The sequence below is a fragment of the Brachyistius frenatus genome, unplaced genomic scaffold (genome assembly GCF_029030835.1).
Source record: "Brachyistius frenatus isolate BFR_SWC_R1_liver_20210118 unplaced genomic scaffold, ASM2903083v1 Contig_186, whole genome shotgun sequence".
NCBI lineage: Eukaryota > Metazoa > Chordata > Actinopteri > Embiotocidae > Brachyistius > Brachyistius frenatus.
Genome location: NW_027210785.1, coordinates 488,334 through 507,148, shown reverse-complemented (window position 1 = coordinate 507,148; position 18,815 = coordinate 488,334). Strand labels below are relative to the sequence as shown.

The 18,815-nt window shown below is 40.8% G+C and overlaps 1 protein-coding gene across 2 annotated transcripts in view; it reads left to right on the top strand.

The window, feature by feature from the left end:
* The first annotated feature begins 5,156 nt into the window (after nucleotides 1-5,156).
* The window catches only part of tprb (translocated promoter region b, nuclear basket protein), a 21,963-nt gene continuing 8,304 nt past the window's right edge, over nucleotides 5,157-18,815 (top strand). For both annotated transcript variants that reach the window (XM_069718129.1, XM_069718128.1), the window contains exons 1-36: nucleotides 5,157-5,307; nucleotides 5,672-5,776; nucleotides 5,876-5,949; nucleotides 6,272-6,368; nucleotides 6,472-6,575; nucleotides 6,729-6,893; nucleotides 6,994-7,086; nucleotides 7,239-7,319; nucleotides 7,702-7,789; nucleotides 7,970-8,110; nucleotides 8,283-8,386; nucleotides 8,593-8,790; nucleotides 9,081-9,188; nucleotides 9,308-9,534; nucleotides 9,754-9,914; nucleotides 10,056-10,198; nucleotides 10,885-11,033; nucleotides 11,194-11,356; nucleotides 11,520-11,654; nucleotides 11,731-11,871; nucleotides 11,960-12,128; nucleotides 12,652-12,818; nucleotides 13,396-13,548; nucleotides 13,695-13,811; nucleotides 14,342-14,545; nucleotides 14,744-14,931; nucleotides 15,139-15,286; nucleotides 15,606-15,743; nucleotides 15,907-16,038; nucleotides 16,202-16,332; nucleotides 16,469-16,679; nucleotides 16,834-16,980; nucleotides 17,161-17,359; nucleotides 17,477-17,673; nucleotides 18,082-18,155; nucleotides 18,530-18,726. In XM_069718129.1, the coding sequence (XP_069574230.1) occupies nucleotides 5,157-5,307; nucleotides 5,672-5,776; nucleotides 5,876-5,949; nucleotides 6,272-6,368; nucleotides 6,472-6,575; nucleotides 6,729-6,893; nucleotides 6,994-7,086; nucleotides 7,239-7,319; nucleotides 7,702-7,789; nucleotides 7,970-8,110; nucleotides 8,283-8,386; nucleotides 8,593-8,790; nucleotides 9,081-9,188; nucleotides 9,308-9,534; nucleotides 9,754-9,914; nucleotides 10,056-10,198; nucleotides 10,885-11,033; nucleotides 11,194-11,356; nucleotides 11,520-11,654; nucleotides 11,731-11,871; nucleotides 11,960-12,128; nucleotides 12,652-12,818; nucleotides 13,396-13,548; nucleotides 13,695-13,811; nucleotides 14,342-14,545; nucleotides 14,744-14,931; nucleotides 15,139-15,286; nucleotides 15,606-15,743; nucleotides 15,907-16,038; nucleotides 16,202-16,332; nucleotides 16,469-16,679; nucleotides 16,834-16,980; nucleotides 17,161-17,359; nucleotides 17,477-17,673; nucleotides 18,082-18,155; nucleotides 18,530-18,726 (5,200 nt within the window). The remainder of the gene's footprint in view (nucleotides 5,308-5,671; nucleotides 5,777-5,875; nucleotides 5,950-6,271; nucleotides 6,369-6,471; nucleotides 6,576-6,728; nucleotides 6,894-6,993; nucleotides 7,087-7,238; nucleotides 7,320-7,701; nucleotides 7,790-7,969; nucleotides 8,111-8,282; nucleotides 8,387-8,592; nucleotides 8,791-9,080; nucleotides 9,189-9,307; nucleotides 9,535-9,753; nucleotides 9,915-10,055; nucleotides 10,199-10,884; nucleotides 11,034-11,193; nucleotides 11,357-11,519; nucleotides 11,655-11,730; nucleotides 11,872-11,959; nucleotides 12,129-12,651; nucleotides 12,819-13,395; nucleotides 13,549-13,694; nucleotides 13,812-14,341; nucleotides 14,546-14,743; nucleotides 14,932-15,138; nucleotides 15,287-15,605; nucleotides 15,744-15,906; nucleotides 16,039-16,201; nucleotides 16,333-16,468; nucleotides 16,680-16,833; nucleotides 16,981-17,160; nucleotides 17,360-17,476; nucleotides 17,674-18,081; nucleotides 18,156-18,529; nucleotides 18,727-18,815) is intronic.

Here is an 18,815-nt window from a genome sequence, read left to right as displayed (position 1 = left end):
ATAAAATAGTAAAATTTTATGTTGCATTTTATTGACATGTAAGATAGACTTTCCGTTGGTTGCCTGGCAACCTCGCAGTGACAACACCCACCACTGAGGCCGAGAAGTTGCTAAAATAGTGTACAACTTTTCCTTTCTGGATCAAATTTAGTTCTACCTTTTGTACCTTACATAATCAACCGTTTTTACAGTGGCTAGTTAACCTGCTGTTACCTTGGTTACAATTGTTATTAAATGCTATTTAATTTGTGAATTTAAGAGATGCTGGTAGATTGATTTTTCTAACCTTTAGACCGAGCCACCCCTTCCCTCTTCTCCATGTGTAATATTGCTACTGTTGGGTACCTAACTTCAATACTTTTATGGCACCTACCAAATGCTTCAATAGTATCGACTGTCAACATTTTTTATGTTATTCGGTCCCAAATTTTGATACTTAGAAGCTTTAGCCACCATAACAGTTTTCATTTCAGAACACAGAACATTTGTGACATTTGCGACATTACATTGCTTCAACAGAAAACAACACTTCCCCCTTCAAACTGCATGGAAACTAAATATTATTTCAGTTAGTTTTAAAAATGAATTTTATAAAATCACTATAGAAAAATGTATGGTTCAGTTAGGTTTGAAGATATTGTCATTTTTTTAATGATCTCTGTTAAGCTAAATGACTGCTTTTTGAGTGGTGCCAGTCTTCTTGTATAACTCTGGGCAAGAAAGAAGGCAGCAAAATGTCTTGAATCTATGATTCCTTCTTGCAGAGTGAACTTTGCAAAACTTACCTTCTCCTCAATCACCACCACCCTGTTATCACCTTTATCTTCAGACTGTCTCAGGAGATTCAGCCAAGAATGACACTACCATTTCAGTGTCTTCTGTGCACTCCCGCCATCAGAGTCTCGACTCCAGGAGTGTCCTGACCTGACATCCGTCATCATGTACATGCAATTTATATAGATGATGTGGTTTGATAGAAATACTCTCAAAACCATTGTCTGAATATAGAGCTTATGAATTCACTTTCTTTAGGAATATTTCTCTCTGCATCTAACGCAGACTTACCTGCATCTATACTTTTAACAACAGTTTAGCAAAAATGCTATTAGTGTGTATTCAAAACAGAAGCACTAAGGAAAGAAAGTTACAAAATACACAAATGCAGGCTTGCATACCATTATAGAAGACATGTCTCCTATCTTCAGTGGGAGCAGGCTGTCACATGTTGGATAACCTCATTTGTTTTGAAGGCTTGACTCTCCCGTGACCCCAGTAAGCTCCAGGCATGCCAAAACCACAACATAAAAGCTGGTTAAGATTGTTAGGTAAAGACTCTCAATACTAGCCCACAATTTGATACGCAGTAAATTAAATTGAGATGCTTCATAGCGACTGTGGAAACTGCCAAAAACGTTACCGCACAAACACATTCCCTGCTACAGTAGGAAACAGAGGTTTGTTCTGAAGGCAAATAATTTGCTCTTCATAATTCTCTCTTATAGAAAGTATGTGTAGGTTTTTGGAGTAGCAAAATAGAGCCTGTTTAAAATGTGACTATTTTTAAGTTTGCCAAGAAGTCCAGACAGTAGCTGTTTAATTAGCTTTCTGCTTGCCCCTTAAATGTCTCCTTTAATTAAAAATCACAGCAATGCAGCCTCCCCTTTACTTTGCTTCACATAGAGTAGTCATAATATCGGACAGCAGCATGTATGGCTTCATCAATAATTGATAGGGGAGGGGATGTCAGAGGGCTGAATAAAACTATCACCTAAAAAAATGGACAAGATTCTTGACAACTACTACAGTTCAGAAGATAAACAAATGAGATATAATGTTTAGTTCCTCTTCTCAAGAAAGATCCTCCCTCCATTGTTCCTTCTTGATGCACTGCCAATTGGTTCTTGCATCACTATGGACAATCAAAGAATGCCATTGTTTAAAAGCAGACTAAAAACCTTCCTTCCTTTTTTCTATGCATTTAGATTTTTTTTGTGTTTAAGGTATCCGATTCATTTTATTGTCTACATGTACTTGTTCAGGTCATTCCTCTTGCAGGATTAAGATTGTATCTTGGACAGTGCTTTTACAACTTTTTATGTTCAAAGACATAAAAGGATTAAAGCGACCTAATCTCGCTGTTAACATGCCTACTAGATGAGGCAATTACGCCCAGTATTTCAGCGTTATTTGGCATCTCTTTAACAGAATTCACTTTTGGAAAAGCAACCCTGAATGCAGTCCAAAGTGTCTACTTTTATGTGGCTTCATGTAAGAACGTTTCAGTAATCTCTGACATATTGCCTGCAAAGGAGCTCTTGACTTCTAATTATTCTAAAAGCAAGAGCTACTGAAGTATGACACGCTAACACATATTTCTCTGAGGATATACATGTGTTTGTGATTAAACTGGACCACATTTGGCATGACTTGTGTAGCCTCTGGCTAGTAATGCTTCACTTTCATACAATAGCGTGTCAAAGATTTATCAAAACCTTTTTGATACTTCCCACAAGAGCTTTTCGAGCAGAGAGAGATTTTCCCGAGGTGCCCAAACATGTCAGCCAGACTAGTTGCTGCTGACCTAGACCAAAGTACGTGAGAGGGCAGCCGACTAACCAAAACATCCCATTTTCACTCTTGAGATAGTGTATGTGTGCCACCTCTAGCACAGTTCACACTAGATGGAGCTACTGCATAAGAATATCCCTGTGCATTTCACTCACACATCACAAGTATGTACAGTATGTACCTGCATTCTACAACAGGAATAATGGTTAACTGAGCCGAAGATGCACAAAAGATGACTCATGTGAGTTCAGGATAAAAAATAAACGATTACTAAGTGAGAGGGCTTATTATGCCTCAATTTTCTGTAGAACGTAGATACTTTAGAATGGGCTTCCTCTATGATTCAGGTTTCCTGATATATTTGAAATCCTTTGTTGAGTAAAATCCTGCACAACTCTTGCATGTTACAGATTTGAGGAGATTCCAGGTTTTACTCAGCCAAGTTACCCAGATAACTCAGTAAACTTTCCTCTTGGAACAGGTTTCAAAGCATCATTTGACTCATTGCTCTGCTCAAACAAATGTTTACCTCAATGTTTACCCCTGCACTGCCAACCTGATCCCACCCCCCATTCTGACATTTGGATTCCCTCTTTGTTTATACTGATTCGCTAATTGGAGAACTTCTTTGCTTTTTCTGTTTGGACTCTTGGAAAGCTCAGCTGTCGTGCTGCAGTTCACCCACATAAAAAACTATTTGAACGAGGTGAAGTCATGACACGGCAGTGGACACCTGGTTTGAGGCGCGCTTGAACAAATATGGACAGCGGACGTAGGGTAGATGACACAACTATGAAATGTGGTCACTGGCTGTCAACCTAAATGAAAGCCCACTTCTATTTAGGTTGTTTACATATTGTTAAGATGCTCATTTATTATCTTATTGTTGAAGTAATGACGTAAATGTCATTGGTTGACTCACTTGCGCCCGATGAGATTAAACTGGTGTATATTTTATATAAATAAACAACTACTTTTCAGTCATGTGTAATACAGTGGGATAAAATGCAGCCACTATATTGACACAGTCTTACACAGAGCACTATTGTTGTTACTCAAACAGAGTGAGCAAACTGTTAAAAGATGACAGAAAGAAGGGGAAGAGGAGAGGTGTAAGAGAATGAGATTGAGTAATAAAGGAGAATAAATTACAGTGCAAATAACACTCCCTCATAATAATCTGGGTTGGTCTTGCTGATGTTTCACACACTAAGTTCACTTCAAAGCTGTTTGAATGAATGGATGGACACCTGGACAAATGCAAAGTTGGAGTAAGTGATGAGTGGATGGATAGAAATGTTTGAATTATTACAATTCCAAAGCTCTTTCACATTGTTCAGTGTTATATGAAGCTTAAAATAGGAAATCACTTGTCAGCATGAATCATGCCTCAAACACTACAGATTGCAGGGTCTGGGTTTCATACCAATGACAAGTGCAGACAAAAACCAACATAGATGAGTCAGATTAAGAAGTTTGCATTGTATTGTTGCTATAGGTTACTGTACATGTTGGTATCCAGGCGTGACAGCTGAGTGTAAGAAAATAGCTTTGCTGCCTGGGGCAAAAGTTTGCCTTGACACTTTTCATGTTCATGCTTTCTTTTGTCTTGTGGAGGTATCACTGATTATGAACCAAAAGGCCACTGAGGTATTTGTCAAAACTGGCCCCAACAAGGTCTGAATACCTACCAGGTGTATGTCACTGGGGACGCAGTTAATAATTGATTCAAACTGAAACTGTGGAAGTTAAAGACCAAGTATACAGCAATAATTGAAACTTAAAGTGTTTTATTCTTACTAAAACTATCAAGTTTATAAAAAAAAAATATGAAAAAAAACAAACACATTTGCTCACATTGGCAGGTATTGTTGAGGGTAAAAAAAAAAAACCTCAACCCTGTGCTTTATTAAAAAGTTTAAAGCGACTTCCAAAGTTTAACCATGCTGATAATACCAATCATCTATTGTTGACTCTTAACCCTCTTTTTTGAGTAGCAGGATATATTTTCCTATAAAGCCACTGACTGTCATTGCTTCATGAGAATGGATTCAATTATCATCCAGTATATCAGTGTTGAGGCCATTGAGAGTGTTGCTCTTGTGGTTATCCATGTTTTAATTATACTGTTTTTCACCTTTTCGTAATGTAACTGGATTGATTCGTACTTTTGTCATCTCCGAATTTCCTATAAAACACACCGTTTGCTGAATTATCCTTTTTCTCGAAGTGACAGACACAAAGGCTGCGCATCCTGCATACCTCAAAACACCAAGTCTTTTAGTGCGTTGATGCCATCTGCTGACCGTCTTTGGTTGATGAAGGTCAATGAAGACGACAAATAACATTGATAAAGCGATTGTTTTAGGTTGAATTGCAGTTCAAATTGATCAAAGATACGAATTTGTTTTGCAACAAGCACATGAGGACATTTGTAAGCGGCTTTGCCGCGGTCTGGGTTGGGGAAAAACAGCCTTTACCTTTTGACAAAATAGTCAACGTTTGGACGGACTACATTTCCCACAATGCTTTCAGCAGACAAGTCATCAACTGCGCATGTCCGTGCAGTTGTTGTGGGGGAAAAAAAAATGGCGGCACTCCTGCAGCAGGAGTTGGACGGTCCTGAGCTATCTAAGCTACCAAAAGCAATCCAAAACAAACTCGACAAAATTCTTTCAGACCAGCAGTATGAAATAGATTTATTGAAAGCACACCAGGAACAATTTCGGGTTGACAGCGGTAAGTTATTGCCTGTTACGTTGCCAGCCAGCGTCGCTAAAGTGTTTGCATGCATGTTGGGGGGGGGGGGAGGGAGAGTAAGTTAACGTGAATACGTTTGCTTTGAACGTACTAACCTCACGTTTGTATTCGGTATATATGTCTAAATGTCTTTAGGGATGTAGACCGGCGTTAACACGACGTAAAACTAAAAAGGTGATCAAATAACCACGATGTGAAGCTAGCTAACGCTAGCACTACCTAGCCTCCCGAGCTAACCGCTAAGTCTGTATTTAAGATGACATTTAACAGGAAGTTAATAGTTGGGAGAAATTAACCATTCAAATGTGCCTTGTTGTTGTTGTTGTTAACCTTGTTCTTACAGAGCAACAGTTCTTCGAAAAAGTCCAGCAGCTTTCCCAATGTCAGAAAGAGTTTTTGTCCCAGACTGAAGAACATTTTAACCTCAAACAGGAGCTCACCAAACTCGGTAAGAGTGGATTTACTGTCGGGTCATTTGCGGACTTTGGGGGGGCTTTCGTGCGAGTTGCAATTTATTCACGGTGGTGACTTTTAATCGTTTCTTTAGGGGAAGAACTCAAAAGCGTACGCGAGAAGAACAAAGAATATGAATCCTCGCAGGAGAAGTTTTCATCAGAACAGGTAATGAACACCAAACAGAGTGAACACTGACTTGTCTGAAACAGCTTTATTGTAAAAGTCAAGTCAGTAACTGGTTGTTCCAGATATGTGTGTCTATTGTGGGTTTTTTTTTCTGAATTTAAACAAGCCTGCATGAACACAGTTGTCCAAACTGTAGTTGTACCTTTTGTCAATGTATTTTTTTTTTTTCTCTCCAAAATGTATAAAAACTAATTCTTATTGGGTTGTGTTTTTTTTTGTTTTTTTTGCCAGAATTTCAGACATAAATTCATAAATTATGCTGATTTGTACCAACAATCGTTGTGGTAATGTCATTGTGTAGACTTTGCTGTCAAAAGCCAAAGAGGAGCTCGAGGCAGAAAAGCGAGAACTTGTCCGAACATTGGAGAGGAGATCCTTGGAAGTGGAGCATTTAAATGGTTTGTACAGACGACTTATTCTGGACACTAATTTCATAACTTGTTATTTCTGTTTGTGCATCCAAAAAGTCAGTTGCTAATGTTATTTTGATTGCTCCACTAGATGATTTGCGGCAAATCAATAATAAGTTGGTGGAAGTTAACACCTCGAAGATGGCCCTGCAGATGAAGTTAGATGACCTTGAATCTGCTGAAGTCAACATTAAAGTGAGTTTTATGTCTTATTTCATATTGAGTGCATATCCTAACAACAGCTGTCTGCAGAGGAAGGAAGACTTCGTAAACATATGTTGCCTTCTACTCCACCTGTTACCTGGTAAGCAATTTCCTGAATGAGGTTGTGGTGGTTTGCCATTTCAGTACAAGGAGAAGCGCATGGAACAAGAGAAAGAGCTGCTACATGGCCAAACATCTTGGCTGAATGAGGAGCTGAAGGCCAAGAGTGAAGAACTGCTGTCCCTGTCTCGGCAGAAGGGTAATGACATCCTGGAGCTGAAATGCACCGTGGAGAATAAAGATGATGAGGCAAGTAGTACATTTTAAATTGATGGAAATAATGATTAAATTAGTCAAATCTTAAGACATTTAAGACATGACTTAATGTCATTTTTGTTGTGATTTTCAGTTGAACAAACTCCAAGATCAAGTGAGCAGTTTGAAGACCTCAAATGAGCACCTTCAGAAACATAACGAGGACATGATCTGCAAACTGAAAGAAGTACGTGTGTTTCCAGGTTTATTCAGAGACGGATACATTTTTGACATCTATATTGCAACAAAACCATCAGCATGTTAGTGCTCATTGTGAAGTGTCATGCTTAAAGCGAATGGCCTGATGTTTCTTTTTTTTTTTTTTTTTTTTTTTTTTAGGCTAAGAAGCAACATGCCACCATGGAGGAGAAGTTCAGAAATGAGCTGAATGCCAACATTAAGCTTTGCAATTTATACAAGGTATGTACATGTTAGAAAGCACGCCGTGTGTTGCTGTACTTTGTGCCAACTCCCACTTAAAATTAATTTAAGTTTAAATCTCTGTCACATCTTGGTTTATTTGTTTAGATAAGTTTTTAGGGTAAGATTTTCATTGATAATTTGTGATATTCATTTTTATGACAATGGCTAAAATCAGACATGCAACGACCCAGGGTTAAATACGTGATGTTAGTGAAGTACCAGCCAGAATTTGCATCAACTTTGAGTTTTTTTGAAGACATATTGCACTGCTCTGGCATTGATACACATTTGTTGTTCTGCAAAGATGTTGCTGAAAACAAACTACACCCAACATATTTATTTAATCTGTAGTTTTGTTATCAATTTACTCTTCTTGCAGGGAGCATCAGCAGATTCTGAGGCAAAAAGTGAAGAGCTGAATCGGGCGGTGGAGGAGCTACATAAGCTTCTGAAAGATGCAGGAGAAGGTACAACAGAATTATCTTTATGACCATAAACTAACCATTACCATTATTGTTTAACATCTTCCAAGGAAGATAAAGTCTGAACATGAAGCATGGTCACTAAGTTTTTTTTTAGCTTTGTGGTTTAATTGCTTGTTTAATTTCCAATTGTTGGTAATCCACAACAACCATGTCCTCCCTTAGCAAACAAAGCTCTTGAGGATAAGTTGCAGGAAATGAATGGTGCCACAGACAAAAGTGTTGGTGAGTTAAAGGACAGGATCCAGAGCCTTGAGAGAGAGCTGGACAACGCCAATGAACTGCTGTCAAGTTCTAAACTTAGAGGTCAGTTTGGCTGATTCTTGTCTGGTTTTTATCTTTGTGACACTGGATAGCTTTGATGGCATTTTAAAATAATAAATGTGTTTTTCTTGAATTTTTAAATAAGCCAACACCAAGTTTTGCTCAGATTTTTCTTTAAATAAATTATTTTCATTTCTCTGCATTTCCTGTCCAGGCCCTCTTGGTACTACAGCTGTGCTGACAGAGGAGCAAATGACAACAATGTCTCCAACAGCAGCTGCTGTTTCCAAGATTAAGCCGGGTATGAAATTAACTGAGGTATGTACAACCTAATTTCAACATTCAAATTGCAGACTTAATTTTAAACCCTAGTAGAACCTGAAACTGTTTTGTATTTTCACACTAGTTGTTAATGTCCTACTTGTGCTAATTTTTTAACAAATTGTGTTGAATGAAATGTGAGACACAGTTATTCTTTCTGCTCTTTTATTTGATATAAGACATAATCTGTATTTTTTTTTTAGTTGTATACAGCATACATTGAGAGCCAGGAGCAGCTGCAGTTGGAGAGAGTGGAGAACAAGCGAGTCAACAAGTATCTGGATGACATTGTGCAGGAAGTGGAAGCAAAAGCCCCCATCCTCAAACGGCAAAGAGATGAGCACGAGCGCATGCAGAAGTCAGTGGCCAGTCTTTCTGCCAAGCTGGAGCAGGCTGTTAAGGTGTGTAGTACAGACACGTTTTATGTCCGCGGGACGGGATTTTCCAATCAGTTTCAACTATTTTCCCTTGCATTGCTAATTTGTTTGTGTTGTGTTGACATAACGCTCCGAAGAGCAAATTTTGTGGTATATTCAAGACATACCTTTTCCTCAGTGGGGGCAAACATAATAAAAATCTAATTTCTTCATGGTGAACATGGGTAGTATTTAGTCCATCCTTAACTACCTAATACCATCTGTATTTAAAGTAAGCAATGCTAGAGCTTTGAATTTATATGTATTTGTTGCAGGAGGTGCACCGTCTGCAGAACGAGGCTGATGAAGCCAACAAGCGCTCCTCAGTCCTGGAAAGGGACAACCAGAGGTGTGAAATCCAGCTGGTAGACATGGCTCAGCAGGTGGGTTAATGCTTTTCTTAGTCACAGGATAATTTTTTTTTTAAATTTTTTTTCAAAATCGACGATAGAATTAATCAAACATCTCAAAACTCTGTCCCATCCTATGTGCTTCCTGCCAGGTGCGTGTGCTGCTGATCGAGCTGGAAGAGGCTCGGGGAAACCATGTGGTTCATGAGGAGGAGGTGAGCTCAGCTGATGTCAGCAGCACATCCGAGGTGATCAGCCAACACTTGGTGACCTTCCGCAGCGTAGAGGAGCTTCAGAAGCAGAACCAGCGTCTTCTTGTGGCTCTCAGGGAGCTCAGTGATGCCCAAGAGAAAGAGGAGTTTGAGGCCACAGGAAATAAGTATGTTAGAATGTGTGCTGATTTCTTTTGTCTTTTGGTTTATTTTTGCTTTAGCTTGCCATACAAAGCCAAAACTGTCTCTCCATCCAAAAGGATTATTACATTTGTGGGGGAATAATGATAAAATTTCAGTCTAAATTTTACATTGATAAACCCTAATTTGTCCTTAAACAAAGAACTTAAACTGATACCTCGGCTAATACAAATGAACTGTCCCAGGCGTGGGGAGCTGGAGCAGAGTTTGGAGAAAGCCCAGGTTGAGCTCGAGTCTCTGAAGGAGCAACGCAGCCAGCAGATAAAGATGGCGGAGTCCATCGTGAGGCAGAGGGACATGTACCGTGTGCTACTGGCTCAGGCAACTGGAGTCAGCTTCCCACAAGGTAACGCAAATGAGAGTGAGACAGTGAAGTACAACAGACATGATACAGGTCAGGTGTCAGAAGTTTCTGCCCTGTTAGTCACAACATTTTACTGTGTTGGTTCTGTTTGTGTGTCTGACCTCCCGATTGGTTGTTCTTAAGGTACACCACCCGATGAGTTCTCTCTGACCTCCACCCCCCGACGTTCACCTGCGGCCACTCCCACCACAGGAACACCCACCGCCCTCGTCTCCATGGGTACAGAGTTGACGGAAGCATTGGAGGCGAAGGCAGCTCTGCGACAGGTGAGCATGGCATTTGCCATACAAGACTGAAGTAGGGAGATGTTTATATTTGAACTCCTCAGCGATGGCAGCGCTGTTTCTGTCGGCGCTGTAATGTATACAGTCATCACAGCCAGTGGTGCACATGGAGCATTGCCTAAGTCGAGAAAGATCTTCCAGTTCCAGGCTTGATTTATGAGGAATTTTTTCCCATGAAACAATTTTTAATGTCTTCCACCTTCCACATTTCTCTTGATGACGAATATGGGAAAACTATTTGTGGATCAAAGAGTTTGGGTCTTTGTGTTATGTTGCCTGTATCGGTCACCAGATGGTGTTATGCTTGTATTGGGATATCTTCTCTAGATTAGATATTTTATATGTATTTAAATTTGCTAACAATCATGTGCTATAAAGAATCTTTTTTTTTGTGCTTTTGAGACAAAAACAGTTTCACTGCTGAAAGAGCAAGCAAGAAAGAAATCTGGAAAAATAATACCTGTTGGGCCTTTATTTTATTTATTAGTCAGACAAAAATGTACTTGTGTGGAGAGTATTGAATAACAGCTCTACAGGCCCAGGTTTCTCTGAACCAAAGGCTTATATTACTGGATCCAATGCCGGTATAAAGTGTGTTATTTATCCGCCATAAAAATGACTGAAACAGGAAAAACACTGCTATAAAAAATGGCTTGTTGCATGTTCAGTTGCAGGATGTGTTCTCCACCTATAAGAAGGAGCGCATGGACAGTGACAAGGCAACGACGGAGCAGAACGAGAAGCTTCAGGAGCAGCTCTCCGACCTCCGCTCCCAGAATGCCAAGATATCCACCCAGCTAGAGTTTGCCTCCAAAAGGTAAATTTGAAAAACATACGCGGGAACAGAACTATGAATAGTTTTGTGGAAGTAACTGCTATGGATGTAACTTTTAATTGAAACAACAGTTTGCCATTCATTTTGTTTTACATGGGAGAGCATTGGCCTCTAAAAGTGACTTCCATCTCTACAATTTCAGGTACGAGATGCTGCAGGACAATGTTGAGGGCTACAGGAAAGAGATTGCCTCCCTAAGAGAGAAAGGACAGAAGATGGCCGCTGCCACACAGAAGCTCGAGCAGACCATCCACACGCTGAATGAGGATCTGAGAGCGGCCAAAGAGAAACTCACTATGGCAGAGGTTTGTTTTTGATCAATCATCGAGTGTGATGTTTGTGGCCGAGTTGTTTTTTTGTTTTGTTTTGAATCACTAATGAGTTGAATTGCACTTTTGTGTGATTTGAAATGTGTTACTGCTTGAGGAAATGACAGTTACCATTGACTTATCTCATTTTGCCTTTTAGGGCCGTGCTGAGAACCTGCGTAAGGAGAGAGACATGCTGAAGCTGGTGGAGTCAAGGCTGAATCAGGAAAAGGAGACTATCTTGAGCCAACAACAGAGCCAGAATCAGCTGCTGACCAATCTCGAGTCTATTCAGGTAATCTGAGACTTTTTCACTCATTGTCTCACTCACACTCACAAGTCTGAAACTGTTTACTGCTCTCCTCTTCTAGGCCACTCTCGATCGTTCAGAGACTGATACACGTCAGCGTCTCAACAGCCAGGTGGAGAAGCAGGAACGAGAGATCTCCCAGCTACAGAAGAGGTTTGAGCACGAAGTGGAACAGCGGCACCTGCTCAGCAGGAACCAGGAAGTAAGCATCTCGGGCCTAAAGTTAATAAAACAAACTGACAGAGAAGAATTTATAGTATTATTAATCTAACTTTCTCTTTCATGCACAGATCCAATTAATGGAGGCAAAGAGGCAGTTGGAGACACAGTTGGCTTTACATCAGAAAACCAAAGAGCTACTGAATGCTGCTGAGTTAGAGCTGAACACCTTCAGGGTGCAGCAAGGCACCATTGAACCACGTCACATCCTGAGCTCCCCATTGACACCCATCATCAGAGGTTGGCATAAATATATGCATTCAGCCAGAAATTTATAAACAACACCTCAATGCATTCAGTATGCACAGTGGAATCAACACATATACACACTTAAATTGCGTATTCACTGGATGTCCTGAAACTCCGTAATGTCAGATTTAAGCAAAGCCATTCATTGGTTAACTTCTCCAGTCGTTTGTAATCAAATAATTTATAGCATCTGGTAAAGTCATTATCTGTGTGATTATTATGCTTTAAAGTATGCATTTACATGCTAGTGAGCTTTTTGAGAGGGTAATAAAACACCACTTAAACTGTTTAGATTTTACCACGTCCATTTTTCTGGTCGACTGACCTAGTTTTATACTTGGCCTACTTTTAAATCGCTCTTCTTTATTTGAGATCCAGTAAAAGAGCCTGATGAAATGTCTAAACTGCACGCACACAGACTCTTAACAATGCAATAGAACTGTGGTTAGTCCACAAAGTATCCTCCCCTCCTAAAATCACATACTGACTCTCAAATTGCATCACCCCCTTGCAGTCCTGCAGGGTTCAGATCAAGACAGAGACGACCTAGAAGGCCGCCTGCACCTGGCCGAAACCCGGACAGAGGAGCTGACGGAGAGCATCAGGGCAGCTACCGCCAGCATGGAGCAGTACAGAGCTATGGCTCAGAGCCTGGAGGAGTCCCTGGACAAAGAGAAACAGGTTGGGGATACAATCATGACATAACCCCCGAACTCATAAAACAATTGCTACTAGAAAAAGATGACGTAAAAACTGCTGAATAGTTTGGTGGGAGGCACATATATTGGCATTACATATATAAACCCAAGATGTTGACCTGATATAGCTGAAATAACGAGGGGAGGGTTTGTAGCACACCCCTTGCTGTTATAGGACTAACGTGTGGGATGTCGTGGCATTTTGCAGTAAGGCTGTTGATTGCAACCACCTTAATGCCCCCAACCTAACCACCCCCGTCCAAGGTTTAAGAGAAGCTGCAGTTTGTTTTGTTTTTTTCTGGGATATTGTAGAAACATGATGGTGCAACATGGCCTGCTTTTGAATTGAATCCTGATCCTCTTACGGATTAAATGGTGGAAATATATATATATTTTTTTTAATTGTCTAAACTACTCTTAAAATGTCCAAAACTATAGTGTTTAAAAGATACATTGAGTATTCATGTATGTTTTCGCATCTAGCTCTAAAAACCTTCAAGTGGAAACTGAATATAATTTTTTTTATAAACTTTTTGTATCTGTAAATGCCTGATGACCAGGTAACCGAGCAGGCACGGTCATCCATTGAGGCCCGTATGAAGGCAGCTGAGGAGCAGCACTGCAGGCTGCAACAGAAGCTTCTGGAAATGGAGAAAGAAAAGCAGGACTTGGAGGAGCAGAAGAGGAGAGCCCTCTCCTCTATGGAGGAACAGGTTCGAAATCTGCATAATAAACACAACTATTGCTAGACACTGTCCTTAAAATATGAAAAGTTAATAAAGTTGACCTTGTATAATGAATTTCCATCATACAAGAAATGAAAGCACTCGTAATACCTTTTTTGTTTTGTCTTTTTTAGATAAACAATCTAAAGAAGAGTCTCAGCAGTGTCCAGGCAGATCACCAGGTGGCGCTACAGCGAGTGGCAGTAGCTGAAAGCCAGCAGCAGCAGGCTGTGAAGGACAGCCAGGAGCAGGTAAGCGGCTATAATAACATTTTAGATGAGGGGGCAATATCGGTTCCTATTTGGAATATTCCCAGCAGGGTCAAATAATGTCTTTTAATGTTGTAAAATCAACTTATCTGAAGTGATTTCTGTTTTCCAATGTCCAAAATTTCTGTGGAGTAGACTGAAAAAGCCACAGCAATTCCATCATGTCCCATAATATTTTAGGAAATACCAGTTACGTACAATGTCCTTGCGATGGATCAAGTGATTTTACAAACAACCATTTGTACACCTCTCAGACATCTGGTAAACCTACCAACCAGATGTCCTGATGGATCAGCACTTAAATGACTTAAATATTTTATTAATCGATTTTGTCATCAGTATTACTGATCCACTGATCAAGAGCCTTCTGTAAAGAATATAGACTGATTCCAGTCTGTATCTTTTTCATTAAGAGTTTTATGATTAAATTATCATTTTAAATGAAACATTAAAAGATGAACCGCTGATATTCAAATATGTAAAGTTGAGCTCAAATCTTTTCCATCTTCAAGGCTAAGCTGGCTGCTGAAGCTCAAGATAAGTATGAGCGGGAGATGATGATGCACGCAGCAGACGTGGAGGCCCTGCAGGCTGCGAAGGCTCAGGCTCTGCAGGCCGTCGATCTCAGACACCAGCTGGAGGAGAGAGTCCAAAGGGTCAGTGCCGAGTTACTGGAGGCCAGGGTCTCCTGGGAGGAGCAGGAAAAGATCCTCAAGGTGAGTATTAGAGGTGATACAACAGCTATATAGTTTGTGAACAAACAGATATATTGAGTTTACAAAATGACATCTGATGCTTGTAAGTCTGATAAAGGCATTTATTTCTAGGCCATTGGATTCCATTATATTTGTCTTCATCTTTTGTTTATTTTTTTGCGTTAGCATTAAACTGTAACTTCTTTCCTCATCTTACAGGAGGAGATGTCCAAGATGGAGAGCCGCTTTGAAGAGTTGCAGAGGCATAACACCCTCCTGCATGAGCAGATCCAGACGATGAGCAGCAAGATGGCTGACAATTTGCAGCATGCTACCAGTGAGAGCTCCTTGAACATCTCTCTGACTGAAGAGGGAAAATCTCAAGACCAGCTCCTTGAGATTCTCAGGTAACACGTTTATATCAGATCCTGTCTTTTGCTCAAGGAATCTCACAAATCAAATCTATGTTAGTAGAAATCTTCAATGAAAAACAAATGAGGTTGGACATCCTTCTAGTGTTCTGACCAAATAAACTGCCAGCCTGTGGTCCTGTCCCGCCATTGTTTTCACAATTATTTTTTTTTTAACATCCCAATTCCTGTTCTCCATTACAGGTTTGTGCGTCGGGAAAAGGAGATTTCCGAGTCTCGTTTTGAGGTTGCCCAAGGGGAGAGTTTGCGTTACCGTTTGAGGATGGAGCACCTGGAACGAGAGCTGAAGGAGCTGCAGGACAGTTTGAGTGCTGCAAGGGAGAGGATGCAGGTAGTTTTTTTTTTTTTTATATATACTTGCTGACTCATTGAACTCAGAATTAACAAGGTTAGATTGCTGCGTTGGTGCTGTGTGGCGTACACAGACCGTCTGTGCAGGTTACTTCCACTGAAAAGGAGAAGAAGAAAGATTTCCTTTACCTGTTGAACCGTGTAGAGAAATGGTGGTGTTCAGCTTCAGGTCAAAGACGTGTAACTTATTAAAACACTAAGTAAGGGGACACAAGTATACAACTAACGCTGATCTGGCCAGTAGCTCTCAAACTTACATAAAATGGTATGTGACTGATACCCCGTTGCTAATGTCTCAGGTGACAGCCAAGACGCTGGCTCAGCATGACGAGCTGATGAAGAAGACAGAAACAATGAGTATCCTAATGGAGACCAACAGGATGCTGAGAGAAGACAAGGAAAAGATTGAGCAAGAACTGCAGCAAGCTCAAGCGAAGGTATTATTTTTTTGAAAATCTTAGTGGAAGTTGATGTGAACTATACTTAAAACCTATTCATTATCCCATTATTGCAAGTGTTTATATTTTAAGAAATCTTTTAAGGATTTCCCATTAAACTTCGCAAACCTCTCAGTTTCAGCTCATCTCTTGTGTGTTTCAGGTACAAAAGCTGGAGTCAGACATCTTACCAATGCAGCAGGCTAACTCTGAGCTGAGTGAGAAGAGCGGCATGCTGCAGGCGGAGAGGAAGATACTGGAAGAGGAAATCAAGTGCTGGAAGGCTCGGAGTCAGGTCGGTGTAAAGACTAGAACCTAAATCTATAAGGCTACTTCTATGAAGGGGAAATTACGCCTGTCATCATTAGGAAAGCAGCATTTTAGCTTGATTTAAGTGAAGTTTTACTGCTAATGTTTGATCTACTCACACAACTAAGTGTTTTTTGATGTTTTTCTAGCATTTGGTGAGTCAGCAGAAAGATTCGGATCCTGAAGAGTACAAGCGTCTGCATTCTGAGAGAGAGGCACATCTCAAACGTATCCAGCAGCTCTCGGAGGAGAACACCAGACTTAAAGCAGAGATGTCCAGGTGAGGGATTATATCTGATGTAACTGCTGCATTAAGCAGGATATTGAGTGTTTAGCTGCGCTCCCTTCTTCAGTCTTATCTGTTTTCGTTCTTCCACCCTACCATTCATTTTCCCCATCTTCATTTCTCTCTATAGGACAAATAATGTCACAACATCCCTGCAAATCCAGATGCAGAACTTGCGTGACAATATAGGTAAGATAACTGAAGAAAGCAATTTGGTAAAGAGAGAAATGGAGACCAAGAGCCAGGAAATCCAGGAGAAGATGCGAACTATCACCCAAGTCAAGAAGATTGGACGGCGCTACAAGACTCAGTATGATGAGCTCAAGGTGGAACATGATAAGGTAGTTAGTTCACTCACTGCTTTCACCTTCAATCCAACGCTCCAAGTAAAAGTGCATGGTAGTATTGTATGTTTCAATCAGTCATGAAATGACGATCAGCAACTGCACTGTTGTGCTCGTTTGAGGTTAATATTTCCTACCACATATTCTACAGCTGGTAGCTGAGGCTGCAGCAGGTCCATCCCAAGAAGAGGAGGCTCGTCAAGCATCAGTTCAAGTATTGCAGAGCCTCAGAGATTCTCTGAGTCAGGCTGAAGCCAAGACCACAGAGCTGGAAGGACAGCTGGAGAACATCAACAAGGTCAAACATGACTCGCCTAAAACATTTTACTGTATTATCCACTTAAGACAGACTTGTTCACTTCCACCTGTGATGTACTTGTTTTTCTCAGTAATCAACTCACATAGTTAATAGTTTACATGACTGCAAAGATTTTCTTGAAAGAGGCGATTTCCAGACATTGCTCCGCATTTGCCACAGGTGGTCACAGAGCGTGAGGCTGAAGTGCGTAATGCCCAGGAACAGTCATCCAGGCTGCAGACAGAGCTGACCAGGCTGAGGCAGGAGCTGCAGGAGAAGACTTCTCAGGGGGACACGCTGAGACAGCAGATGGCCGAGAAGGAGGAGAAGACCAGGAAGGCCATCGTTTGTGCCAAGCAGAAGATCAACCAGCTCATGGGTGAGAGGCTGTCCTCGTATCACAACACCGGGACTATTAATTGCTCTTTCTTTTGCCCCTATTGTAGTGTTTTCTGTTTGTTTATTTGAATCTGAGACCTAAATAATTTATGTCCAGGCACCAAAGACCAGCTGCTGAAGGAAAATGAGGAACTAAAGCAGCAGCAGCGTGAGGAGCTGGAGGTTCGATTGAACGCCATCAAGTCTCAATATGAGGGCCGCCTAAGTCGACAGGAGCGAGAACTCCGAGACCTGCGAGGTCATCAGGACAGACAAGAGCAGAGAGATGAGCCACCTGAGGCAGGTCCCAGTAAGGTGAGATTCAGTGGGGAAAGTTTCACAAGCCAGACTTTTTAATTTGTGTTTCAGTCATACAAGGTTGCAGTAATGGACTGAAACGGTCAACTATTCATATCAGCAGTGTTATTTTTTTTTATAAATTAAATCATCGGCACGTTAACCTTCTCACAAACTCCCAGAAATTACATGATGTTTCCAGATTTTGTCTTAAAACCCAAAGAACATTTAGAACAGATGGTGATTCGTTAATCTGTCATAGTATTTGATCGTTATTTCTCCATTTTTGATTTGCTTGGCAATTTAAGTAGATCAGATGAGAAAACTTCCAGATATCCAAAGGGTGTGTCAAATGGATTTTCTGCAGGTTATGTAAAACTACAATATCCTGACTCTCATTCTTTTGTCTTTTTACCTTCGTTTTAGACCCAGGAGCAGCAGAGGAGCACAGAACAGAGGCAGATCAGTCTGAAGACTACCCCAGCAGCAGATCGGGGCAGGTATGTTTTGTTGTAATTACACTGTAGTGCCTGGTGATCACAGAAGTGAACATTGCATATGTTTTCTGACAGGTTTTTACTTTTTTCCGGTATTTCTCAAATGTAATGTAAAAGGAACGAATCCAATCTTCCGGTTTGGTATTTCTCTCAATAGTGACTTTAGTAAATCGACCGGTTATCAACCGGATTTGGTCAAACCACATTTGTTACGGTGTCTTAGTCATAATAGAATTCACTCATTCTGTTGTAAGTTACATTCAGTCAGTTATGTCCGTAAATGTGATGTACAGAGTCACATATTTAGGTAGCTTCATGGAAATATGTACTTCCGGTCCAGTAGAATCATTATTGATCCCAAACTATGCCTCTGTCAGTGCCAGCACCTCCGAGCCTCCAACTGCCAACATTAAGCCAACACCTGTAGTCCCGACAGCCAGCAAACAGCCCGTCAACCCAGGGAACAAACCCACTCCAAGAGCAAGCATCAGGCCCATGATCACCCCAGCAACTGTGCCCACCCCAACACCCACCGCTACCGTCATGCCGACCACACAGGTGGAGACCCAAGAAGGTAGGTGTAACCGCAAAGATTCAGACACAGATTTCTTCTAAAGGAGGAAACTAACCAAAAAATGATTTCTTCTAGAGATGAGTTTCAAG